This window comes from Sturnira hondurensis, unplaced genomic scaffold (genome assembly GCF_014824575.4).
Source record: "Sturnira hondurensis isolate 20B ecotype Veracruz unplaced genomic scaffold, ASM1482457v3 Scaffold0015596, whole genome shotgun sequence".
Classification (NCBI taxonomy): Eukaryota; Metazoa; Chordata; class Mammalia; order Chiroptera; family Phyllostomidae; genus Sturnira; species Sturnira hondurensis.
Genome location: NW_028088227.1, coordinates 11,835,613 through 11,862,237, shown reverse-complemented (window position 1 = coordinate 11,862,237; position 26,625 = coordinate 11,835,613). Strand labels below are relative to the sequence as shown.

General features: G+C 42.4%; 1 protein-coding gene across 5 annotated transcripts; it reads left to right on the top strand.

Annotated features, from left to right (window-relative positions):
* On the top strand, positions 1 to 22,118 carry ZBTB24 (zinc finger and BTB domain containing 24). Of its 5 annotated transcripts, none has more exons than XM_037065028.1 (7): positions 1 to 173; positions 861 to 1,840; positions 4,567 to 4,734; positions 5,209 to 5,292; positions 6,361 to 6,444; positions 19,220 to 19,301; positions 20,081 to 22,118. In XM_037065028.1, exons 2-7 carry the CDS (start codon positions 889 to 891, stop codon positions 20,799 to 20,801), a joined length of 2,091 nt encoding a protein of 696 aa, XP_036920923.1. In that variant the 5' UTR covers positions 1 to 173; positions 861 to 888; the 3' UTR covers positions 20,802 to 22,118. The 5 variants fall into 5 exon arrangements, 4 of the variants coding, with proteins under 4 accessions (XP_036920923.1, XP_036920922.1, XP_036920924.1 ...); XM_037065027.1 differs by having other exon boundaries at positions 861 to 1,888; XM_037065029.1 differs by lacking the exon at positions 4,567 to 4,734.
* Positions 22,119 to 26,625: the final 4,507 nt, after the last annotated feature.

Here is a 26,625-nt window from a genome sequence, read left to right as displayed (position 1 = left end):
TGCTTCCGGGTTGGCAGCCTCGGAGGCGGCGGAGGAGCTGAACCGCGGTCGGCGCAGGAACTCCGGTGGCAGGCCCAGCGGAGCTGGAGACCGCGGAGAGCCCGGTGCGGACGCGCCCGCCAGGCCGCTGGGTGGGCTTGCCGCGAACCACACCTCGCTGGAAGCCCTAAGAGGTAGGTCCAACCCAAACCTACCGTCCGTGGGTGCGGGACCCGCGGCTATCTCGACCCCTCCTCAGCCCTTTGCTCCTAGGTCCAGCCCGTGGGGCTCGGGCCGGAGGTGGGGGCCTCTCCCGCTCCTGGCTCCCAGCTCAGCGCCCCCGGGATCCAGAAAGCGTCAACCCGCCCCTCTTCGCGGAGCACTGTCTGTCCTCAGCCTTTGGCATTCCACGCTGCCCTTTTAAAGCGAGGCCCCTTGTGCCTTTTGTTATTATTATTTAATTACAGATACTTAGCACATGCGCTTTTCATATTTGTTTTTTAAAAATGGCTATTAATGTGTGAAATCGAGACACTAGTTCTCATTCTGTTATTTGTGCAACTATGGAAAGTGAGCGCTGGAAATGAGTTTTAGGGGTGCTTGATCCCAAAATGATCAAGGAGAAAACAGACCCTGTTTTGGGTCTGCTCCTTTGCAAAGGAGAAAACAGACCCTGAAGGGCAACGCGGATGTTGGAAATTCACCCAGCTAGATAATGGTACGATAGTAAAAAGAACCCAGAGCTAAGTTTTAAAATACTCTTTTAAAAGTGATAAGTGGTAAATTTCAGTTAACAACGTGAAGTAAATAGTAGGTTCATGTGGTCTGGGATTAACCTTGTTAGTGCTTACTCCTTTTTAAATATTGTTTTCTCATTTCAGGCTTAATTTTTCTTGTCTTCTGAAAAAAATGGCAGAAACATCACCACAGCCTTCTGGGCACCTCGTTGTACATTCAGACACTCACAGTAACACTGTCCTGGCCAGTTTCGAGGACCAGAGGAAGAAAGGCTTTCTCTGTGACATTACTTTAATCGTAGAGAATGTGCATTTCCGGGCCCATAAAGCCTTACTGGCTGCTAGTAGCGAATACTTCTCCATGATGTTTGCTGAAGAGGGGGAGATTGGCCAGTCCACTTATATGCTGGAAGGCATGGTAGCTGACACATTTGGTATCCTGCTAGAATTCATCTACACAGGTTGTCTCCAGGCCAGTGAGAAAAGTACAGAACAAATCCTGGCTACTGCTCACTTCTTAAAAGTCTATGATCTGGTAAAGGCATATACAGACTTTCAAATTAATCATAGTTCCCCAAAGCCTACGATTTTGAATACGCCTGGTGCTCCAGTGGTTGTTATTTCTAATAAGAAAAATGATCCGCCAAAGCGGAAACGAGGAAGACCAAGAAAAGTCAATAGTTTGCAGGAGGGGAGATCAGAACTGGCTGCAGAGGAAGAAGTACAGCTGAGAGTAAACAAATCAGTTCAGAACAGACAAAACTTTGGGGTTAAAGAGGGAGACAATGGTATACTGAATGAACAGACTGCAGCAAAAGAAATGGAAGAATCTGAGCCTGCTTGTGAACTAGGTAGAGGGGAGGGAAGCCCCACTGGAAAAGACGAGAACTGTGATCCTAAGACCCAGGATGGACAGGACCACCAGACTCGGTATAGCAAGCGGAGGATTCAGAGATCCATCAAACTTAAAGATTACAAACTTGTTGGGGATGAAGAAGACCACGGTTCAGCCAAGAGGGTCTGTAGGAGAAAGCGTCCGGTTGGCCCTGAAGCCCGTTGTAAAGACTGTGGCAAAGTCTTCAAGTACAATCACTTTTTAGCAATCCACCAGAGGAGCCACACGGGTAATTATGCTTTCACAACTTATTGGAATGTGTTTTGCAGTAGTACTGGTAATAATAGATTTCATTTATTGTGCAACTTCTAGGTCATGGGTATTACAGTAAAGCCTTTATAATTGTTATTACATTTAGTTCTCCCAAGAGCCCTGTGAGATAGGTTGTATTATCCCTGTTATACAGATGAAGAGACCAAATCCTAGAAAGCTTAAATTTGAACCCAGGTAGCCTGATTCCAGATAACAAGCTCTAGCCATATTTCTGTGCTTTCTGATGTCTGAACGTTCCTCATCTTGACCATAGCTATGCCTTTGGTCTGTGTGAACAGCTTTCTCATTCAGCCAGCTAGCTGTAATCTAGCTGTAAATGTCTTCTTTTTGGCCTCTCTATCTCAGTACTGGCCGAGAGACACTTCTGTGATGATGGTAATATCATCATCAGATACAGGGTTGTCCAATGTGGTGGCCACTAGCCACATGTGGATTTTGAGCACTTGACATATGACAGGTGTGACTGAGGAACTGAATTTTTTATTTTAAGTTCATTTAAATGGCCACCATATTGGACACTGCAGCACTAGCCAGAAATCCCTTCTTCCTTTGAACCTTCTCTTATACATATACTAACTCACTCTGCTTTGAGTTCAGTTGTAGTTACCACTTAAATACCCCTCAACTTAATTGTAAGCTTATGTATAGGGACTAGTGCTTAATATTCCGTCATCCTGAAGCTTTCTGTTCTCTGACCCAACAGCACTTAGAACTGGTTTTGAACCTGGCTGCACCTTAGAACCACCTAGAGAACTTGTAAAACTGTTGGTGCCTGGGCCCCCACCCTAGAGGTTCTGATTTGTCGGGAGCCTTGTGTTTTTAAGATAGATAAGAACCCTGAATTCTGGTTCTTCAAACAAGGCAGACACTTGAGAAACATTTGTTGAACTGTAATACAGTGTAGTGTAAAGAGTTAAATAGTTAGTCTACAAGGTCTTTTAAGGAAAAGAGCATGTAGGAGCTTCCCTACTGTCCTGGTACTCAGAAAGTTTCCAGTGAATCACTTTAGAGTGGATCTCTCTGGAAACTCCTGTCTTTCAGATCCAGAAAGTTTCCTGGAATTATTTCATAGATGATTTCTCCGCTTGCTCTGCTCTGTTTCTGGAACAACTGTTACTTGGTTGTTGAACCTCTTGGACCGTCCTCTAACTTCTTTATCTTTTCTCTCCTGTTTTCTACCTGGGAGAGTTCCACTTATCCTCTCAGCCCTTACAGTTTTTCTATTACCACTCTTATTTTTTCACTTCTAGGCCCTCTTTTTTCTCTAAAAAGAAATTTACTACAATCCCCCCCTTTTTTTGTTTCACGATGTAATATCTTACCCCCGTAAGCATGTTAATAATAAAATTTACTTGTTAGATTTTAACATTTTCTTAATCTTGGGCAGTTTCTGTTTTCTGCAAATTGCCCTTTTTTCTTCTTGTTTTGGCATTTGTTTTAACTACTAGAGGCCTGCTTTGAATGATGATTTTTTAAAAAAAATGATAATCTTCCTAGCTGGTGTAGCTCAGTGGATTGAGCGTGGGCCTGTGAACCAAGGGATCATGGTTCAATTCCCAGTCAGGGCACATGCCTAGGTTGCAGGTCAGTTCCCAGCAGGGGATGCACGAGAGGCAACCATACATTTATGTTTCTCTCCCTCTCTCCTTCCCTTCCCCTCTAAAAATAAATAAATAAAATCTAAAAAAAAATTATAATCTTTCCCCGGTCAGTTGGCTCAGTTGGTTGGAGCATTGTCCTATACACCAACAGCTTGTGGGCTTGATTCCCAGTCAGGGCACACACCTAGGAAACAACCAGTCAGTGTTTCTCTCTCACATAGATCTCTGTCTGTCTGTCTGTCTGTTTCCCTCTCTCTCTAAAAAATCAATAATAAAATATCCTCATGTGAGGATTAAAAACATTTTTTAAATCACTTTGCTTTGCTTTCAGATAGATGATTGAAACATTAAAAAAATTGTACTCTTCTAAAAATGGTTTCTTTAAAGCCACTAGCAGCCCTGCAGGTATGGAGAGAGCCTGTAGACAACAGCCTCCCTGAGGGTGGCATGGCTGGCCCTCACTTCCTTGCTGATGCTTTCTTTACCTCTGACTTTTCACATCTAGGTAGACTCCAGTCTCCCACCTGAAGGCAATAGTCTCCTCATTGTCAGTGTCTACAGCAGGAGGGAGAAGAAGGCTGAGGGGAGTGTCAGCATCCCAGATATAAACTTGGACCTATTCTCTCTGTGGTCATCCCACCCCACAGTACTGGGAGACCTCTAATCCAAGACCCCCTAGTCCAGAGACCCTCTGTTTTCCCTTCCACAGAGAACAGTCTTCATCTTCTTTTGGGGAGAGGCTAGTTGGCATACCATCTCCATGGAGTAGGAGACTGGATCTGAGGGGTCTAACTACCTTTGAAACAGACTGTCATGTATCGTCCTTGCCCCCATTTTCAGAGATAACATGTGCCACCGAGTCCTGAGTCATGGAGGGCTATCTTAAAAATTAGGTTGTATCTCAGTGTTTCTCCCTGCTGGCATTGGATTCATCTGTTCCAGCCTGCAAAATTCGATCGCTGATACTTGTTTCCCCTGTTCATTGGCCTTTTGGATATGTGCCATTATTGTCATTTTAATTAGCAAGTGAACAGAAAGATGTGCACATTCTTATACCACTCTTCTGGGGCTCTTATTCCAGGGGAGCGACCTTTCAAATGTAATGAATGTGGAAAAGGCTTTACCCAGAAGCACTCCCTGCAGGTCCACACCCGGATACACACAGGAGAGCGGCCGTATACATGCACCGTGTGCAGCAAGGCTCTCACCACCAAGCACTCACTGCTGGAGCACATGAGCCTGCACTCAGGTAGCCCGGCTTGGACCAGAGGGCCAACTACCACCAGGTTCCTATTCCCGGGGTGGGCATTACCATGATCAAAATAGTCTTCTCAGCCCGGTGTCATTGAGAGACAGAGTTAAGCAACTGTTAAGAGTGTAGGTTAGAGTTCTGCACCGCATCAAGCCTTAAACTAGGGCAAATTATAAACTGGCTGTCAGAAATTCAATGTGCAAACATGTTTTGATTAACCACTCAAACTTAGAGTATTACATTGGATGCCTTTAGGAGAAACTTGAATTCACCAGGTCTACCACAGTCTCCACCACCCCCTATTGCCCTGTGCCTTTGCACATTTATGTTACTGTAGTAGAGTGTGAAGGCATTTGGGTTTGTAGACAAGTCACTTGTATCATTTGTAGAATATGGGGACCTGGGCCCAACTGAGCATCCTGTTTTTCATAGTTTTTTGCATGCTTTAGTGTTTTGTTTTTCATTTGGCAGGACAGAAGTCTTTTACCTGTGATCAGTGTGGAAAATATTTCAGCCAGAAAAGACAACTAAAGAGCCATTACCGAGTTCATACAGGTACAATAAAGTGCAAGCAAATTTGGATTGGTGGGGGAAAAATGCAAATACAACATATTTCTGAAACATTAGATTATATTGTAGAAGATAAATGAATATTTAGGAAAAAGTCTTTAAAAACAATCTAAATTAGATGTTCTTGTGTTAATTCTCACTGTCTTGTGATTTGCATTTAATTTTTACACTACAGTTTTGGTGCTACACACAAAAACCCTACAGACTAGTATCTCAAAAGTGCCACTTAACCATGAGGTGCCAGTGGATTGGTTGTTAGTGGCACCTGGAGAAAGATGTCACTGCCCAGTAGCTGTCAGTCCCACTGGCTGTTTTTCTTCTTCTTCTTCTTTCCTTACAACTGATAAGGAATGAATGGGGGTTGGGAGTGTCATATGAGATTAATTGGCCACAGTCATACCAGTGCTTTCAAGGAAAAAGAATATATTTAGGGAGTTGGAAGGGTCCCAGCTTTCTTAGGAAGCAGTAAATTGAGATGCATAGGAAAAATATCAACTGTTACCAAATTAATTTAAAAATTATAGTGGTTTTATTAAAGTACCATATTTAAAGTGATTACTTTTCAGGGAAGTGCCATAACACAAATCACTGAGAAATGCAGGGAGAGCATATATGCACTAACACTTTTTTCCCAAGGGCACAAATCCACTTTTATTTATTTACGCATCACTAAGTTTACGTGTATGAGGGCACAGCATTACACAGATTCCTCCGCAGGAGGGTTGCTTTGGAATTCAGCGGGCACCATCCACTGTTTCCACAAGCACGCGCTTCCTTTCCCAGATGACTCTGGTTTTGTTCGGTTTGCCACCGGGCATAGCACATCTCTTGCCCACATAGAATTGTTTCATCTCGAGCATAAACACCTTCAGTTTTAACAAGAGCTGTGTGCTTTCTCTGGTTCCGGAGACTCCACTTATGGCCAGCAGAAATGGCCTTGGACCACAGCCTTCTAGACAGACTGGTTGTTATAGAAGTCCTGTTCCCAGCAGGGCCCCCAGGCTCCACGATGGCGGAAAGACGCACTGACACTTTTTTTATTGTTGCGACAAGGCCACTCATTACCGGAATGCAACCACTGCCATCGCAAATTCATGGACGTGTCTCAGCTAAAGAAACACCTCCGAACACACACAGGTAAAACTCCATCTGATCCTTCCTCTCTAGTATACTTGATGTTTGCGGGACAGTGAGGCGTGAAGTGCTTGCATTCTTCTCAGGTTCTTTGTTGTGAATTAGGTGGGAATTTTATAATTATATAAGCCCAAGCAGAATGCTGTCAGCATCTGTGGGGAAATCACACTCTGTAGATGAGCAAAACAGAGATTACTTACTGAACACTTTCATCTAGGGAAATATATCTGCTGACATGAAATAGTGCAAGTCTGAGTGTGGTGCCGTGTTTCATTCTTTTTTTTTTTTAAGATTTTAGTTATTTATTTATCTTTAGAGGGGAAGGAGAGAGGGAGTGAAACATCAATGTATGGTTGCCTTTTGTGCGTCCCCTGCTGGTAGTTGGCCTGCAAGGAACCAGCCTGCAACCCAGGCATGTGCCCTGACTGGGGATCGAACCGCGATCATCTGGTTCGCAGGCCTGCGCTCAATCCACTGAGCTACGCCAGCCAGGGCCCGTGTTTCATTCTTAATTTACTGCAGCATTCAAGAGTATCAAGATCTTTTTTCAGAAAAGGAAGCAAAGAGAAACATAACTAACACAGGCAGAAGATTTTTTCCCACTTTCTTTTCTAGAGCCAGTAGTTATAACTTAAGCATTGTCACCTCCAGAAAAACCAGCTTCAGGGATAAAGAGGACTCAGGATTAGATGGGGCAGGTCAGAGTCTTTCATTTAAGATCAGAAGAGTAAAAATGTGGACCTTTTAGGCCTTTGGGTAGGAGCACTTAAAAATAAACCTGTTATTTTTCTAAGAAAAATATTCTAATGTGGGTTAATTATTTCGTAATTCTGTTCAGTTGTCTATTGAATAACGTAATAGGTTGGTTTATATTGTTTTGGACTTTTTTTATGTAAGTTTTTCTCAAAGTAATTTGCTTTCTTAAAGCAAGTGTCTTACAGGGTATGAGTTTAATGAAAATGAATCTTTATACAACTTTTCTACAGACATTATAAATTCTGTGAAATGTAATTCATACACTTAACATATATTTACTGAGCAGTTACTGAGCACCATGTACTGTTCTTGGTCCCGAGGATACAGAAATGAGTGAGGTGGACTGAGTCCCTGCTCTTGAGGGGCTAAAATTCAGACAAGGGAGACAGAACAACTCTGTAACTGTGAGATGAGGGTGAGTGCAATGAAGAACTAAACGCAGGCTAAAGGGACAGAGTGCAGAAAGGGAGCTGCCCTTTTATGTGGGGACTTATCTGGGAAGGCCTCACTGAGGAGGAGACATCTATAATGGAGATCTGAATGTGGGGAGCAAACAAACCCTCGTTGCTATCCACGAGAAGAGCGTCCTCAGAAGAGGGAATGGCGGGTACAAAACAGGAGAGTTTCAGACATGCTGGAGAAATGCCAGGAGGCAGAGTGGCTGAGGCAGAGCCAGGATCCTGGGGGTAGGAAGGAATAGGGTAGGTGCCATCAGAGGCAACTGGGGTTTGTGTAAGGCATGGGTTTTCAGCCTACCTGTATGTTTCAGTCACCTGAGAAGCTTTAAAAAAGAAAAGGTTTGGCCCTGGCTTGTATGGTTCAGTGGATTGAATCCTGGCCTGTGAACTGAAATATCACCGGTTCAATTCCCAGTTAGGGCACATACCTGCATTGTGGGCCAGGTCCCCAATTGGGGATGTGTGAGAGGCAACCAATCGATATATTTCTCACACATTGATGTTTCTCTTTCACTCCCTTTGAAGTGGTGACGAAGTGGTCTGATTCTGGAAGTATTTTGAAGCAAGAGTCAGTGCAATTTACTCATGATTGGATGTGGGGGTTGAGAGAAAGGAGAGGCAGAAACAACTGGAAGGATGATAAATGGGAAGACTGCAGAAGGAACAGATCAAGAGTTCGATTTTGGACATGTGGGCTCTGAGATGTCAGTGTGACATCCAAATGCAGATGAGGAGGAGGCAGCTGGACAGTTGTTTGGGTCCGGAGTGCAGGGGAGACGTGCTAGCAGAGATCGAAGTTTCTGTGCTTACACATCCGCCTGTAAATAGCATGGGAGCCAGGAAGGGAGGACCTCGGGAGAGGGGGGAGAGAGGAGAGCTGAGGCACCTTGGTTATGTTGAGGAGTGCCAGAAACCGGACACTTCTTGGTTCTGTCTTCTGTGTATAAGGTGTCAGTGAGGCTTCCGGGTTTTTTGAGACATCAAAAATGGGGGATAAAAAGGAATAGAAGAAATAGGGGATAAAAAGGAATAGAAGCCCTTTCTCCATAATCCTAGCAAACTCTTCTCCATTCTCTCCTTTAAAAGAGGCAGAAGAGGGAAGTGGAAGATATATGATGGGTAAAAAAGGACATCAAAAGGACTGTGTGAACTGGTTTGTTATGACTTACAAGTAAGAAATTAAACCTACCGGGAAAAAATACAATTTAAAAAATGTAAAGTAAAAAAATTTAACAGCAAAACTTGAGAAAAATAAAACAAAACCCTCCAAAAAGATATTCCACTCTCATGGCAGTAGATCATAGCTCCTCACTCTTCAAATGTAAGCTACTTCCTTCCAAAGAGCACAATTTAAAAAAAATGTAAATCCATCAAAACACTGGGCTCTTTGAGGGCAGATTATGACCTACCTGCCTGTAGCACAGAAAATACACACGGGTGCACAGTATTGTTGAGAGAGTTGGTGTGCCACGTCGCTGCTCCCCGGGCAGAGGGGAAAGCTTAGGGAGAGCCTGCCTGGCAGAGCCGGCACTCACCTGTGCTGTGAGGGCCAGGGCAGGAAGCACCGACTGCAACAGTGCAGGGAGCACTCAGTTGGAAAACGGTGACTGTCATCTCTTAGCTCTTGAAGTGCAAAACTCTTTCTGGGTTAGACATCCTGTGCCAAACCCAAGAAGTCAGATAAATAAGAAATGCTTTTTTCCTAAGAGAACACTTGCAGTGAGGAAGATGGATGTGTTTTGAAATGGAGGCAGGCACCGAGCAGGTAGGCAGCACCTGTGATGTTGCCACAGCTCAGGCTCTTATACTCAGATCTTGTCCTCTACCTGGAGCTAGTCAGCCTGTCAGGAACTGAGCAAGCCAAGCCAATCAAAGGACTGATAAACCAGTTTATGTGTTAACTTAAAAAAGAGACACTACCTTTCTATTGCCCACAGTACCAACTGTCCTGATACCAGTGTGCCTGAAAACCAAGTTAGTGATCAGAAGATTGTTTGCTGAGCCAGGGACAAGTTGAGGGAATTGTCCCAGGCCGTGGAGAAGCCTGGTGAGTGACAGACCCTACAGTACAGGCACAGGCCTGCGAACAGTTACAGCCCTCTGGTGTTCCTGTCTCTTACATGATGTTAGGACAAACACTAATTCTACCGAATGGGCTCCCACTCACATACAGATGCCCAGCCTAGAATCACATCATCCAGTTAAGTCACAGCTTTCATTCAGAGCTTCATTGTGTTGGAATGGGTTTAAAGCTTCTTACATCTCAGTCATGTATGTCCAGAGCATCTGTTAATGTTGCTTGTCCCCATCTCGGTGAGATCTGGGGACCCCTCCCTGTAGCACACCCTCACAGGGTCTGTGTGAGATCTAGTAAGAGTCTCAGCATGATGCAAGCCCGAGTAGAGGTGTGAACACAGTGGTAGAAATGATTCACTTTCCCTGGGAAGATCTGGGGCCGCATCCCAGAAGAAAGACCTGGGTCTTAAAGACAGAGTAAGTGCTGATGGACACAGGAAATGGAAGAGGCGTTTCCAGACTGGAGCAGGGCTTGCGGACTTTGAGGATGTGAGGCTTCGGTGAGGGATTCAATGGTGAACACCCAGTGTGAGGTTGCTGACGGGGGGGAAGACTTGGGTGAGGTGGGCTCGGGGAGATATTTGAGCAGAGGGGAGGCATGTTTTGATTGGCATATTGAAAAGAACTCGGGCAACCCCCGGAGACTGGACAGAGGGAGAGGGTCCTGCGGGTGAACCAGTTAGCAGGCTCTTTGGTGGAGAAAGATGCAGGCCTTGGGGTCAAGGGAGTGGAAAGAAGAGATATATTTAAGAGTTTTGTCTGGAAAAAAGCAGTCAATGTGAACATGACGAAGTGTTGATATCCACAACATGAAAATAGGAATACCCCAGTGGAAAACTGGGCCAGAGACATGAAAGGCACATCACAGAAGGAGACATGGGAAAGTCCAGTATGCCTATTAAACGATGTTAATTACGTTAATGATTGAAAAAAAGAAATGTGCACTTCTTGTTGTCCACCAGGTTGGCAAATAAGTGAGGAAATGGAGAACTTTATGTTCTGTTGCTGGGAATATAGCTTGAGAAACTTTCTGGAAAGCTCTTGGGCAACGTGCGTCAAAATGCAAACTACCCAGTTGTGAAGAGATGTTTGCATAAGGATATTCCTCATGAGCAGGATTGTTCATAATGTCACATGCTTAGGAACTGCATCAGTGTCCATTAGTACGGGATTAGTTAGGTAAAGTTGGGGAGGACACGCAGGGAGCCGCAGCACAGCCGTTTACAGCGGTGGCGCGGCTTGGACTTGCAGAGCGGCGGGCACTGGACAGTCTGGGGGGGAAGGAGCTTCTCCGCGCTTGTAGGTCCTTTGCCCTGGTGGAAGCTAATAGATGTGAGACAGGCTGACAAGAGACAAAAAGCCCAACTGAATTACATATGTACATACAGGGACCCCACATACAGGTGAGAGTCGGAGACAGAAGGTTGACGTGAGATTTACAGATTTACATTCCTTCGGACAGCCTGCATGTCCCAGGAGGCAGAAGACAAACCCAGCCCATAGGACACCAGCAGCAGTTACCCCTGGGAGAAAGGATCAATAGCTGTTTGGTCTGGATTTGAGAAGGAAGGAAAGGACAGTGTGAAATTTTATTTCTCTCTCACTGGACTCAGGAGATAATCTATTTTAAAAAACTTTTTTTGTAATTTAATTTACTGGGGTGACATTTGTTAATAAAATTGTAGGTTTCAGGTGTACAATACATCATCTGTTTATTATATTGTGTGTTCACCACCCTATAAAAACTTTTGAAGGCCCTCCTTGGGTTTCAGAAATTCTCTAATTATGGGACTTCTGGCCAAGATGGAGGCGTAGGTGGAAACACTGAACCTCCTCCCACAACCACATCAGACAGAAAATTGAACTGTACTGAAGTCCGACAACAATGAACTATTCATCCAGACCAGTAAGAGAGGTGGAGTTGGCAGCTGGTGGAGAGGAGTCTGGCAGGAAAAGGCGGTGGTTAGCAAACCCAGGTGGGTGTAGGACGAAAATGCAGTAAGGCTTGCAAGGAGACTGGCTGACCATGGACACACATTTGCACACAGATAAACCAGGCAGGTTTAAAAATGGGCAGTAAGACAGACCGTGCAACCCAGGGTCCCAGTGGTGGGAAATAAAGCCTAAAAGCACCAGTTAGAAAAACTTTTGGGGGTTGAGGTGCCAGAATAGGCACCCAGCCTCACAGGAGAGAGTTCGTTGGAGAGACCCACAGGGTCCTAGAATGTACACAAGCCCACCTACCAGGGAACCAGCACCAGAAGGGCCCAATTTGCTAGTAGGAAGCAGCAGAGGGGACCGAAATCCGAGAGAGAGAGAGGAACAAATGCCATTTCTCCTTCTCTGATCCCACCCCCAGTCACAACCTAGCAACTGGGTTGACCTGCCTGAGGGAACACCAAGCTTTCATTCCTCATATGTAACAGGCGGGAACAGACCAAAACGTTATGGCTCAAGCAGAACAGCTCAAAGCCCCAGAGCCAATACTTTTAAGTGACAGAGAAAGCCAACCTATCAGATGTACAGTTCAAAACACTCATGATCAGGATGCTCACAGAACTGGTTGAATTAGTCACAAATTAGATGAAAAAATGAAGGTTACACTAAGTGAAATAAAGCAAAATGCACAGGGAACCAATAGTGATGGAAAGGAAACGGACTCAAATCAAGGGAGTGGACCAGAAGGGAGAAAGAAACATCCAACCAGAAAAGAATGAAGAAACAAGAATTCAAAAACATGAGGAGAGGCTTAGGAGCCTCCAGGACATCTGTAAACATTCCAAAATCCAAATTATAGGGGTACCAGAAGGGGAAAAGGAAGAGCAACATGTGGAAAAGTTATTTCAACAAATAATAAAGGAGAACTTCCCCAATCTGGCAAAGGAAATAGACTTCCAGGAAATCCAGGAAGCTCAGAGAGTCCCAAAGAAGTTGGACCCAAGAAGAAACACACCAAGGCACATCATAATTACATTAGCCAAGATTAAAATGAAGAAGAGAATCCTAGAAGCAGCAAGAGATAAGGGGACAATCACCTACTGTGAGTTCTCTTCAGACTGTCAGCGGATTTCTCAAAAGAGACCTTACAGGCAAGAAGGGAAAGAAGTATTCCAAGTCATGAAATGCAAGGACCTACAGCCAAGATTGCTCTATCCAGCAAAACTTTCATTTAGAATGGAAGGGCAGATAAAGTGCTTCTCAGATAAGATCAAGTTGAAGGAGTTCATCATCACCAAGCCCTTATTATATGAAATGTTAAGGGGAATTATCTAAGAAAAAGAAGATTAAAAAGATATGAGCAGTGAAAGGACAGCAAACTCACAGTTATTAACAACCACACCTAAAACAAAAGCAAAGTAAGTAGACAGATCAGGAGCGGAACCATAGAAATGGAAGTCACATGGAGGGTTAGCAACAGGGGAGTGGGAGGAGGAGAAGAGGGGAGAAGGTGCAGAGAATAAGTAGCATACACGGTAGGTAGAAAATAGACAGGGGAGGGCAAGAATAGTATGGGAAATGTAGAAGCTAAAGAACTTGTGACACATGGACATGAACTAAAGAGGGGAATGGGAGGGAGGGGGTGTGCAGGGTGGAAGGGATGTGAAGGGGGGGAAATAGGACAACTGTAATGGCATAATCAATAAAATATATTTTTAAAATTTTTCTAAATGGTTCTCATATTGGCCTTACACCAAGGAGTAAAAGATACCTTAAAACAGTCACTTGTAAGGGATAACATCAGTGTTACAGTCCTTTATTCTAGATACCTCTTATATTTTTAATTTTTTATTAGCCTATTAAAACAAGTCTTTTACAGCAAGTCTTTTAATGAAAGTTTTTAATATTTTTGAAGCCTTATGTTGGCTGTTGCATACCAGTTAAACATAGGCATATTATTCTATTTATTTGATTTGGAAGTCCTTGCCTTTTAAGGGTACCATAAATTGTACACCTGAAATTTTTAAATGATCTAATTGAAACATTCCTTATAATTGTAATTTTAGGATATAATTTCATTTGGGGCTGGCAGCAGTTTTGTAGGACTCTGGCCATAAATGGAGTTCAACCCGCATTGTGTCTGGTTGTATTTTGGAGCTTCCAACCTGACAGTCACCATCCCAGGTTATTAGGACATGAAATCTTTAGGTTGGCCCTTCTTAGTGTGGCTCAGTGGGTTGGAGCATCATCCACTAGACCAAAAGGTGGTGGGTTTGATCCCCAGTCAGGGCACATATGAGAAGGCAACCAATCAATGTTTCTCACATCAATGCTCCTCTTTCCCTGTTTCTCTCAAAGCAATGAAAAAAATGGCCTCAGGAGAAGATAAAAATTTTTTAAAAATATTTATAGGTTGTCTTTAGCAAGATTTTTCTATGTCTTTTTTCTTATTGCTTAAAGGACGGGTTTGCATGCCTTCTGTTTTATAATATTAGGCAGGGGGATGTTTCCTAAGGTGAGACACAATATCCACCCTCAAAATACAGTCTGGCAAAAGAGTTGCAGTCACTTCACATAGGATCTGTTGAATATATACCAGTTCTATAAACTTTTACTTTATTCCATCAGCTCTTACATGCCTACCTAACTGAAGCCTCCATTAGGACTTTATCACTAGGTTTTGGTTTTACAGTACGGGGTAGGGGAAGTGATTACAGCAGACATAATACCCATCCCCATGAAACATTCAGATAAAATTGACATTGCTTTTTTATGTAAAGCCTGGGTAAACATTCTAGTTTTCATAAGTTTATAAATCCTTATATTTATGTATTATTTCACCAAATAATTTTGGTACCATATTTCTCATATCAAGGAGTTCTAAAATTTTCTCTTTTCTGTCCCCTGACCATATTACCTAATTTGTGTAAAAAGATTTTGGGTCCCTATCAAGAGGTACTTGATTAACCAAGTACCTACTGTCTCAAGGATTGCTGGTCAGATTTCTCATTATAATTTCTTCCAGCTTTTTAAAACTTTTCAAAATGGGTGAATAGAGAGGTTGGGCCCATTGGTGTTGGGGGTCTGACAGCCCACTCAGCCTTTGGTGGTGCTGTGTTAAAGCATTTGTTTTAACTCCATCAATGTCCATTTTCATATTTATCACAGTTATTTTAAGTAATCATGTAAAAGATTTCCACCCTGCTAAGACTAGTCTGTGACTCTCCATTGTTTTCTCTTTGTTTTACCCCCTCAATATTTGTTTTATTTATCTACTTTTAAATGATTCTTTCGAATTTTCTACTATGTAGGGAAGAGTCCCAGGACTCAATTAAGGTAATGTTTTTATTTGCATCTGTAAGACCCATGAGGAGAAGCTGAGACTAGAAATTCAATGCTTTCTCTTTCTTTAAGGGAGGTTTTTTTAAATTGTTAAATTTAAAAAAACTTTGTTATTTAAGTACAGTTTTCTCCATTTTCCTCCCACTATTCCCCTGCACCCCACCCATCCCCACCTCCCATCCCTTTGGCTTTGCCCATTGGGTCCTTTATACATGTTTTTTTGATAACCCTTCCTCTCCCCACCCCCCACCATTACCCCCTTCCTCCTTCCGTCTGGTTACTATAAGTTCTATTTCAATGTCTCTGGTTCTATTTTACTCACTTGTTTTGTTGATTAGGTTCCACTTATAGATGAGATCATATAGTATTTGTCCCTTGCAGCCTGGCTTATTTCACTTAGCATAATGCTCTCCAGTTCCATCCGTGCTGTTGCAAAGGGTAGGAGCTCTATTAAGAGAGTTCTTAAGGCTAGGTGTTACATTTCTTTGTATTCACTTTTAAAATTTGGTCTTTCCATAGATACCAATAAAACAGCTGTTACAATAAAAGCTCTCTAAAATTTTTGTAAGCCTTTTTATGGCTTAACCAAGGGCCACACAAGAGTGTAAAAAACTCAGCCCTCACAAGATCCAGAAGGTTCAATCCCAGAGTATTCTAAGTAAGAAACCCATTTGGCAGTCAAGCTGCAAAGATTAAGATGACTAATGTCCCCTATGGAGTTGGACGCCTCATGAAATTCCCAAAAGCTGGCAAGACTGGACAAAGAAACAGAGATACAGCTGCCAGGAATCCCCAGGCCATTTGTCTGCCAAATGCATGCCAGTAAGTGCATCTTCTGGAGGACCAGAACCAAAGAGGAGGTCAAGACCAAGCTCTTAAAACATGGAACAAGACATGACATGGCAGATTAAATACTGACCATCTTTCAGAGGAAAAGATCAGTAAAAACCAAAAGTGCCATACCAAATAACCGAGAGTCAGTCACTGAGCCCAAGCATCTAGTTCCATATATATTTTCTGCTAGCATTACAAAAGGAAGAAAAGGACTCCCACCACTCTGCAGGTAGAGATCTGGGGGTCTGATGTGGCAGGAATCTTTGCCTTATGCCAGCTCGTGCTGGGGTCCCAGGATCTTCCTACTGCAGCAGCTTCAGGGTGAGCAGTGCCCAGCCAGCAAGGCGTCCTGCCCACAGTGCCAACTGTGGGGAAGGAAACTTTTCTCTACCAGTCCAGGTTCTTTTGGCTGGTCTAACAATCAAATAGGCATGAGACAGGTTTACAAGAGATGATAACCAAGTTAGTCACATTCGTACCTGTAGGGTCTCCACATAACATATGAGAGTCAGAGACAGAAGGGGGAAATGAGGCAATAACAACATCCTGAGCTAGGGATGTGGGAAGAGCCTTGGGGCTTCAGAGGGGAGGAGGGTCATGTGCAGGGCAATAAGAAGAGCAGATATTCAGTAACTAGAAGTTTGCCCCACCCTATAGATGGGTCATAAAGTTATCTCTGGTGATAACTCCCGTTATGGGAAAGGCTACATGCTTTTCCATTTCAATCGTATTTGAATCTTTTTTACACTGAACGTGGGTGATCAATAAAGAAAAACAAAACTGTTTTCTTTCAGAGTTAGAATGTGTGAAACTGGATTGCCAGTTGGGTGTGAACACAGTGAACTGGAGATGTCATGTGACTGACCTTTGGGCCTGGCTGGGGCAGGGCCTGGCTGGTGCTGCTGTTTTGCAAAAATGGTATTCCAGGTTTGAACCAATGGCAGTGGGAAGTAAGCTGTGACACCCAAAGATCCCTGGGTGGTTGGTACTGTCTGGGGCTGGGATGGGAGTACACGTCATCAGGGGTGGAGTGGGGCGGGGTCAGTGGTGGATACTGCTAGAAGAGGCTCCTCCTGGAAAGAAACCCTGAAATATCTTTGTGGGCCTCCCTCCGGGTAGATTCGTCAGCATCACACCCCCTTCTATGCTCTACCCTTCCATCACTGTTACCTAATCCTAGAACCAGCTTCCTTCCAGCCCCCCTGCCACACAAGGCTTATCACTTCACCATTTTTTCTTTCTCTCTGTCTGCCCTTCCTGTCCCAGGCCTCAGCATTTTGTTTCTAGACTGTTACAGGAATTCCTGCAAGATGCTATTGCCTCTGGGCAGCCCTTCCCATAATTCCCATGGTTTTTTTCTTCGTGTTTTTGTCATGTTGTTCTGCTAAAAACCTCCAGCCGGTCCTTTGCCAAGAACGTCTAGCTCTTTGTGGCCTGGCCTCACCTTTTAGCTCTACCATGCCTCAGAGTGAGTCCTTGTCCTTCCTCGTCCACACCATGTGGTCGTTGTCAACACTGCCTTTTGGTCTTGCTGTTCATCCTAGTCCCTGAACTAGTCCCCAGGCTTCTTTCCACTTCAGCCAGATCCTCCTCTGCATCCTTCATCTTGTCCGTGCTCAGTATATCGATACTGCCCATTCAAATGCTTGGTCCCGGGCAGCCCGTGTCACTTGACTACTGCTTGTCTCATCTTCTCAGACAGACTGTATGCTCACTTTGAAGCAGTGATCACGTCTTTTTCCTTTCTGCTTGGTGGTCTGCCGATGTTTAGAACTGAGTAAACCTAACGAGGAGTAATAGGTCCCTCACCTGAAGGCAACAGAGCTCTACAGCTCTGGTACAGATCACAAACCAGCAAAACAGGAAAGCTTGCCTCAGATTCCCCTTGGCTAGAAAAACTTACCTTCTTACTGTCCAGCTCACTTCCTCAAAAAGCGCCACCTGAAGGGTGTTCCTGGAAAGAACTTCCATTATTTTCAACATTTGCCAACAGAACGACTTTGTGAGATGCTGTAAGTCTGGGTGGAATTGAGCAGGTCCTCAGCCTTTGAATGTGGGGAGGGAGAAAAGGAACTGAGAGTGGAGCAGGTGCCAGGTCTGATTTGGAAGGCTATGAAAAGTCAGATAGTAGCGATAGCCTGTTGTGTTGTGTGTGCTTTTTTAAATTCTCGCACAAGGATATATTTATCGATTTTAAAGGGAGAGGGAAGAGAGAGAAACAAACATCAATTAGTTGCCTCCCGTAAGTGCCCGACCAGGGATCGAACCCACAACCTAGGTAGGTGCCCTGACCAGAGATTGAACCCATAACCTTTTGGTGTGTGGGACGATGCTCCCACCAACCAGGCCACCCTGGAAGTGGCCCGGGTTTAACCTTTGGAGTGGTAAGAGTTATGATGCGAACGTGCAGGCTCATCCAAGTTGTCACAAGTGTCCTTTGTCTACACAGGACTTCCAGTCACTGTGAGAGGGCAGCCACCTGAGCATCCTCCACTTCAGATTTTACTCCTCCCTTGACATTATCTACTTAAATTGAATTTTACTTCTTTCTGTTCCTTTTTTAACTAACCGTGCCCTTGCCTGCATTAATTTTTTTCCTGGGGTGTACGACAGCCTGTCACTGTATGTTGGTGTACAAACTACTGCTGAATAAATGCTGTCGAAGTTTTATTAACTCATAGCGGGGTCTGGAGCAGTCACATCTTATGTGAGTCTTAATCCCCATCCTGTGAAATTTGTTCAACAAGAATTTCCAGAGTGGCATGCTAGGAGTGAACATGCCCATAAATTACCCTACGTAAGAATGGGAGGGAATAGATAATAAAGAACAGGGTAGTATTATGGGAAAACTAACTCGGGGAAGTGGACTAGGATTGTCCTGGGTGGGTAGCACTTTAAGTGGTGACAAGCTTCCTGGTAACGTAACATTTGAGCAGAGGCTTCAGATGAGTGACTCATGCTGGGATACACGTGGAAAGTAGATATAAATGCAAATAATACAAAAGTCATCCTAGTGCACAAGTGTCCTTACAAAGGTCAAGAGGCTGCCTAACCAAGCAGTAAGGTGTGAGAGTGTAAGTTACCCAAGGGCGGAGGGTACAGGAGTGGATGTGGTGTGTTCCTTTATTTCCAATGGATAATCGCTTACCTCGTTTCAGTTTTTTAAGTTTAAGGGAAAGAACCATACCTACCCTTTCTCTGCATCCTCTTGGCACTTAGCACATAGTAAGTGCTTAGTAAATGCTTAATGCATTTGTGCTTATTGAGGATTCAAGTGGTATTGCCTTAATTCTTTTTTTGTTTATATTGTGAAATTATGAGGTGATTTTTGCTTTAGGTTGAATGTATAATTCTAAATGCTTTCCCTTTTTTAGGTGAGAAGCCATTTACGTGTGAAATCTGTGGCAAATCTTTCACAGCAAAGAGTTCCCTTCAGACCCACATCAGAATCCATCGGTAACATTATGCAGATATGTCTCCCATGTGGAGTCCTCATTCAGCCCTGGTGTTAGTAGGGTGCCATATGTTACCTGTATAGTCCTTTCCCCCGAAGTATTACTGATAGAAGTTTCTACTTTTATAATTTTTAAAAATTTGTTCAATAAAGAAATTCCTCAGGTATGCAAAAGCATGAAAACTGATAGCTAGCCAGCAAAAGTCTGCATTACTGACTTTATTTCATAAATTTTGATTTTGTTAGGGGGCTAGTCCAAAGTTTAAGTCTTCAACCAAAATAAATATTAAATGTTTCCCGAATGAATGTTTTTGTTCACAAAACTTACTTCTAGATTGGATTTAATAGGTCCTCTAACAGCATCACAGGTAATTAAGGGCTACTCATTTTAAGGGTGAAATTAGTTGTAAGTATTTACTTGGCCATTAGAATAAAAAAATTGGCTGTGAAAACTAAAACAAAATGAAAAGGAACTATATATGTAACATATAATTACTTTCTTATCTGAAATAGATATGGTGGGATCATAAATTTCTATCAAATCTGGCCCAACCCCATCAACCACCCTTCCTGAGACACCATCCCCACGCCTTTTTTAAAAAAATTAGAAACTGAAACCCATGGAAGTTGGGACGTGCTCCAAGTCCTGAAGTTAGCAGGAGAACCCGTGACTTCTGACCCTCAGTCTAGCTTTCCTCTGTCCTTGACTGCCTCTCCCTGTATATCAGGAAGTAATACATAGATCTTTCTGTTTTTTAATACAAAATATGTTTCCTTTTAGAGGAGAAAAACCATACTCCTGTGGCATATGTGGCAAATCCTTCTCTGACTCCAGTGCCAAGAGGAGACACTGCATTCTACACACCGGCAAAAAGCCTTTCTCCTGCCCTGAGTGTAACTTACAGTTTGCTCGCTTAGACAACTTGAAGGCTCACTTGAAAATCCACAGTAAAGAGAAACATGCGGCAGATGCCAGCAATGTTTCCAGCAACAATAATACTGAAGAGGTCAGGAACATTCTTCAGCTGCAGCCGTATCAGCTCTCTACCTCCGGAGAGCAGGAAATCCAGCTTCTGGTAACTGACTCTGTACATAACATCAATTTCATGCCTGGTCCTAGCCAAGGAATCAGCATCGTTGCTGCAGAGAGCTCCCAGAACATGACTGCAGACCAGGCTGCTAATCTCACGCTGCTCACACAACAGCCAGAACAACTGCAGAATTTAATTCTTTCAGCTCAACAGGATCAAACAGAACACATTCAGAGCCTCAATGTGATTGAAAGCCAGATGGAACCCTCGCAGAGTGAGCCTGTGCACGTGATCGCCCTCTCCAAGGAAACCCTGGAGCATCTGCACGCCCATCACGAGCAAACCGGGGAGCTGCATTTAACAAGCGTTGCACATCCTGCTCAACACCTGCAGCTAACACAGGAGGCTGCTCCACCTCCACCCAGCCACCATGTGCCCCAGCCCGCACCGCTGAGCCAGGAGCAGAGCTGACCTGGAAACATGTTTGAATGCTCTACCGGTCCCTTTTCCATAAACCAGCTATAACTGAGTTGTGTGCTTGAAGTCAGGCTTCCTGAAATGCTCACTTACAGGTCCTTACAGAGATGTGATAACTAGCTGAGAGTCATAATGCTTTCCATCCAGGCAGGAAGATGCAAGATGCATGTATCATGTCCCATACATAGTACTGATGGGGATTTAGCATTTCACTCTTTGTGTGGGAGTATTGATTTGGACTTTTTAGTAAGCACTAAGTGTTCACAGCCACAGGTTATGATCTTGTTAACCTTCTCAGTTACAGTTTTTAGTTTTTCAGACAAAGGAAGTCATAGGTTGAATTGGGTAGAAGGGCTAATTCCACTTCCTCATTTCTCATAAGCAGCACATTTGCCTCCACGAGTTAGACTCAGACCTGCAGTGGTGCGTCATCTTCATGATAACATCTGAGCTTTCTTAATTGCCCTGGAATAAAAATCTGATTGGTGTAATTTGTGTTAAAAATACCCTACTGAATTCTAATTGACCTCCAAAGATGGTGATCTGTGTATTATGACTGATAACTTTCTGGAGATAGGAACCTGTAAGATGTTTTTATTGCAAAGCAGGTTAAATCCCACAAAATGGACACACTATTTTTAAAAGTAAATGTTTTCTCATAATCTTAAAATCTTTGAGCCTCAGAGAATTAGTAGCCAGTATGAGTCTATTACTACCATACAATTGTAGATGACTGTCAAAGATTAAATGATGTTTTGTTTAGGTTTTTCGAGCCCAGTGTATTTTATTAAATACTTTAACTGCTTTCTCTCAAGAAAACTGGTAGAGAACTTTTCAGAAAAGATGGTGGGCACTGCTACATGTAAAGTAACACCTCTGGTGGAGAGTAGAGCTTATCTGTCCTAAAATTAGTAGGATCATCATATCAGTTCCTTGTTTTAGATGTCTTTGATTTCCACCAGAATCACATTAAGTTTGGGATTTAAAGTAACACATAATGGTTCAGGTTTGAGAGAAGATGAAACCAGTTTTCTAACATATTTGCCAAAATGTATTTTGTTGTATTTTGTTCATAAAATTTCCAAAATGATTTATCTTAGATGTATCAACCAAAGTAATGTTAAATCAGACCTGACTAGAGCAAAAGTGTCATTTTTGCAAATACAGTTATGCCTTAAATATTATTTCAGGTTCTTGCCTTAGTCATTTAAACTATTTACTTAAACCTTATTCTTAAAATGCAAAGCTTTCCCCAGCTTTTTAAAGCCTACTGGCCCACATTTTTCCTGGATATAAATAGTATTCCACTATTGGGTTGGCCAAAAAGTTCATTTTTTCCATTTAATGGCTCTAGTAGTACTTAGTCTTAACATCATTGAAAGCAGTTTTTTTAGATTGTATTGTGACAGCTGTCATATCAGTGTGCATTAAAAAAAACCAAAATTGGTAAATTTTTGTACAGCCATTTTAATAGTGAAGATGTTAGAAAATATGCAACATTTTCAGCTTATTATGCTTTTTTATTTAAAGAAAGGTAAAAATGCAACTGAAATGCAAAAAAAGATTGTGCAGTGTATGGAGAAGGTGCTGTGACTGATCAAATGTGTGAAAAGTGATTTGCGAAGTTTCTTGATACTACTGATATTTTGGCCAAAGAATTATTTGCTGTCAGGCTGTCTTACACATTGGAAGATATTTAGCAGCTCCCCTGGCTTCTACCCACAGGAGCCAATAGTGGGAGATAGCTGACATCTCAAAATATCCAAATGAATAAAGTTATCAGTGAAAATGAAAAATGTGTGTTATCTTTTATGGAACAAACAAAACAAGCTTTTTGGCCAACCCAATAAATGAATTTTTTTCCAATAAATGAATTTTTAACTACTCACTCTAGATAGCTGGATAATTATTCAGGAATATGGTCAGTCACATGACTGTAAGTCACATTTAGCTTTATGACAGTCTACCTCTTTGCTAAGAGAAATCTAATGTGAACCCCATGTGTAATTTTAAATTTCTAGTAGCCATAATTTTAAAGAGGGGAATGAAATTAAGTTCAATAAAAGTTTACTTAATCCAGCCTTTGCAAAATAGTGTCATTTCAGTATGTAATCAATATAAAAATGTATTAAGATATTTTACATCATTTTTTGCATATTAGGTCGTCGAAATCTAGTGTGTATTATATACTACTGACAGTTTGGATGCTAATGTTTATTGAATATGCTTGATCAGTATTTAGAGTTCATGTGACTTACAGTTGACACTATATATTCAGGTACTTGAGGACATACCTTTTTTTCCAATAACTGAAGTGAGTGTTGGTTTTAAAAATATATTAAAATTAATTAAAATTCAAACCCAGTTCCATGTCACACTAGTGTCATTGTGAGGTTTTTTTTGTTAAAGATTTTATTTATTTACTTTTGGAGAAAGGGAGGGAGAAAGAGAGGGAGAGAAGCATCAGTGTGTGGTTGCCCGCCCCCCCACACACACTCACGCATGCGCCCCCCAGTGGGGACCTGGCCTGCAACCCAGGCATGTGCTGACTGGGAATCAAACTGGCGACCTTTTGGTTCGCAGGTTGCGCTCGATCCACTGAGCTACACCAGCGTGGGCAACGTGGTGTAGCCAAATGTGGCTAGCGGCTCCACTGTACAGCACAGGCCTACCTGTTTCTAGTTGGAGAACCAGTGTCAGCCATAGACAGATCTTTTGGAAGGGTTCTGGGTTATCTGACCAGCTGTGAAAGGGAAATGAGAAGTGATAGCTGTATAAACCTATCCTTTCCTCTGTATCTCAAATATACATCACGCTCCTTTGAAGTCCAGAATTTTGAAGTTCAGTTACTACCCAAAGGGAGTGTCATACACATTAATGACGTATTTCTCACAATTCTGGAGGCCATAAGTCCAAGGTGTTGGCAGGATTAGCTTATTCTGAGGCAGCCTGGCCATCCATTCCTCCCTGTGTCTTCACTTGGTCTTCTCTGTATGTGTTTGTCTTCATCTAATAAGGACAGCAGTCAAAATGGATTAAGGCCCACCCCAATGACCACATTTAAACTTAATTACTTCTCTAAAGGCCCTTTCTCCAAATACACTCACATTCTGAGGTGCTGAGGGTTAGGGCATCACTGAATTTATGGGGCACCATTCAGACCGTAACAGCTTGCATCCAGAGTGTGTTGGGAAGCAGTGTCTGGGATACATCTGTAACCTACTTGAAGCACATTTAATTAATCTTCATGACATTGCTATGAGGTAAGTAATATTATGGCTATTTTACAGATGAGAACACTGAAGCCCAAACATGAAGTCCATTGTCGGAGGGCACACAGGAAGCAGCAGAGCCAGAACTGGGGCGCAGGGCTGCGAGACCCCACTCCAGCGCTTCCACCAGACAGGCTGACCTTCACGGGTCTAAAACTTCCCACCGGATTTCACTTTACATGTGATCCACTTAATGTAATAGAACCTTACTGACTAAAATTGAGGGTTTGCATCTGAAATTTCAGCATGTAATCATACATTTTGTACGTAAAATAATAGTAAAAGTTATATAGTCTTTCTCCTGCAACACAATGACTACTGTATTAATGTTAGTATTGTACCATTGATGTAAAGCTTAATTGAAATTTATCAATTACATGAAAGTTACTACTACAGTGAAAATATCTTAACTTGAGTCTCTCTGTTAAGTGAGCTGTTTCATCCACCTTCTGAGGATAAAGTATCGAGGTAAATTTTCATCCTCAGTTTCCAAACCAAAATAAGCCTAAATTTTCAAAATTGAAAAACTGTTTTAATTTTGTAAACATATAAATGAAGCTTGCAGGAATAACCTCTTTAAAAATCTCCCCGCCCTCTTTCTGTAAACGGCATGTATGGGAAGAGTGACCCCTCAAAGAAGCTGGAACGTCATGGCGATCGCTTATCCTGCTTTCAGATTCTTTACATGTAATCCAGTAACAAACACTTGCTGACTGCAATATATATTTATCTACAGTATAATCATTCTCACTTCTTAAAACTTACCTTAGGAAAGCATTTAAATTAAAGCTCATTCACCCCTGACAAGGTAGTTTAGTTGGTTAGAACATCTTCCAGCTACACCAAGGTGTGGCTTTGATCCCTGGTCAGGACACACAGGAATCAGCCAATGAATGGCGTAAGTCAGTGAAAGAACAAGTTGATGTCTCTCCTCCCCCTCACTATCTAAAATCAATCGATACATTACAATTTTAAGCTCATTCAATCACATTTTGAATACAAATGTAGGAGGAACTTGAACACATTTAGGTAACATTTACAAGACAGCTTGCCCTTTTTTTAAATTTAATTCTTATTCAAGTTTATTTAACCTTGAATTCTTATTCAAGTTTATTTAACCTTATTCAGGTTTCTGTTTTATATTCTCTGCCCTGCCCCCCCCCAGTGCTCCCCACCTCCCTCCCATTTCCACCCCCCACCTTAATTATTGTCCATGTGTCCTTTATACTTATTCGTGTGAGTCCCTCTCCTTTTCCCCTATGATTCTCTCCCCTCTCCTCTCTGGACCCTGTCAACCTGCTCCGTATTTGAGTGTCACTGGTCATATTTTGCTTGCTTGTTTGTTTTGTTGTTTAGATTCCTGTTAAAGGAGAGATCATATGGTATTTGTCTTTCACCGCCTGGCTTATTTCGCTCAACATAGTGTTCTCCAGTTCCATCCATGATGTTGCAAAAGGTAGGAGCTCCTTCTTCCTTTCTGCAGCATAGAATTCCATTGTGTAAATGTACCATAGCTTTTTGATCCAGTTATTTACTGATGGGCATCTAGGTTGCCTCCAACTCTTGGCTATCGTGAATTGTGCTGCTATGAACATCGGGGTGTATAGGTTCTTTTGGATTGGTGTTTCAGGGTTCTTATGATATACTCCCAGCAGTGGAATTGCTGGGTCAAAAGGCACGTCCATTTTTAGTTTTCTTAGAAAGTTCCATGCTGTTTTCCATAGTGGTTGTACCAGTCTGCAATCCCACCAACAGTGAACTAGGGTCCCCTTTTCCCCACAACCTCTCCAGCACTTGTTGTTTATTTCTTTGTTTATGATAGCTATTCTGACTGGTGTTAAGTGGTATCTCATTGTGGTTTTAATTTGCATCTCTCTGATAGCTAGCAATATCGAGCATCTTTTCATGTGTCTCTGGATCCTCTGTATGTCCTCCTTGGAGAAATGTCTGTTCAAGTCCTCTGCCCATTTTTTAATCAGGTTGCTCATCTTCTTTGAGTGGAGTCGAGTGAGTTCTTTGTATATTTTGGAGATTAAACCTTTGTCTGAAGTATCATTGGCAAATATGTTTTCCCAAACAGTTTTTTTAAGTGACACGTAGTACCAAATCCATATAGAAGGGGAAAATGTGAGCAGCAGTAGGTCGGAGGACTTTCCTGGTTTTAGAGCATGGACTTACTATTTATTTTGAATTCTTAAGATCCATAATATTACATTCTTTTAAATACAGAGTTGAAGATTTTCCAAAAGAATAGTTAGGCTCTTTTTAATTTTTTTAGTTCATTTATATAGGTTTATCCTTATTAGATGAAAAGTTAAACAGAAGCTCCCTTAGGCTAAAATGGAATTAAAAACAATACATTTTTAAAATTCATCTCAGATAATTCTAGAATGATTAAGTGGTTTGTGGACAAGTTTTTCTCATAATCTCAGTGTTTGGTGAGCAAAGCATTCTCACGACAAAAATGCAGAGAAGTATTTGCACCGATCCTGAACCTATTTGTATTTTTAATCTTGGCAGCCTCTCAGGGCAGAGGCCCTTGGGTT

What these genes read in the sequence shown, in the direction of transcription:
- ZBTB24 (XM_037065027.1), top strand. Translation starts at nt 889, where the DNA reads ATGGCAGAAACATCACCACAGCCTTCTGGGCACCTCGTTGTACATTCA. An exon ending in TGTGTTTTGCAGTAGTACTG is followed by an intron (nt 1,889 to 4,566) that starts GTAATAATAGAT and finishes CTCTTATTCCAG; the next exon opens with GGGAGCGACCTTTCAAATGT. An exon ending in GCACATGAGCCTGCACTCAG is followed by an intron (nt 4,735 to 5,208) that starts GTAGCCCGGCTT and finishes TTCATTTGGCAG; the next exon opens with GACAGAAGTCTTTTACCTGT.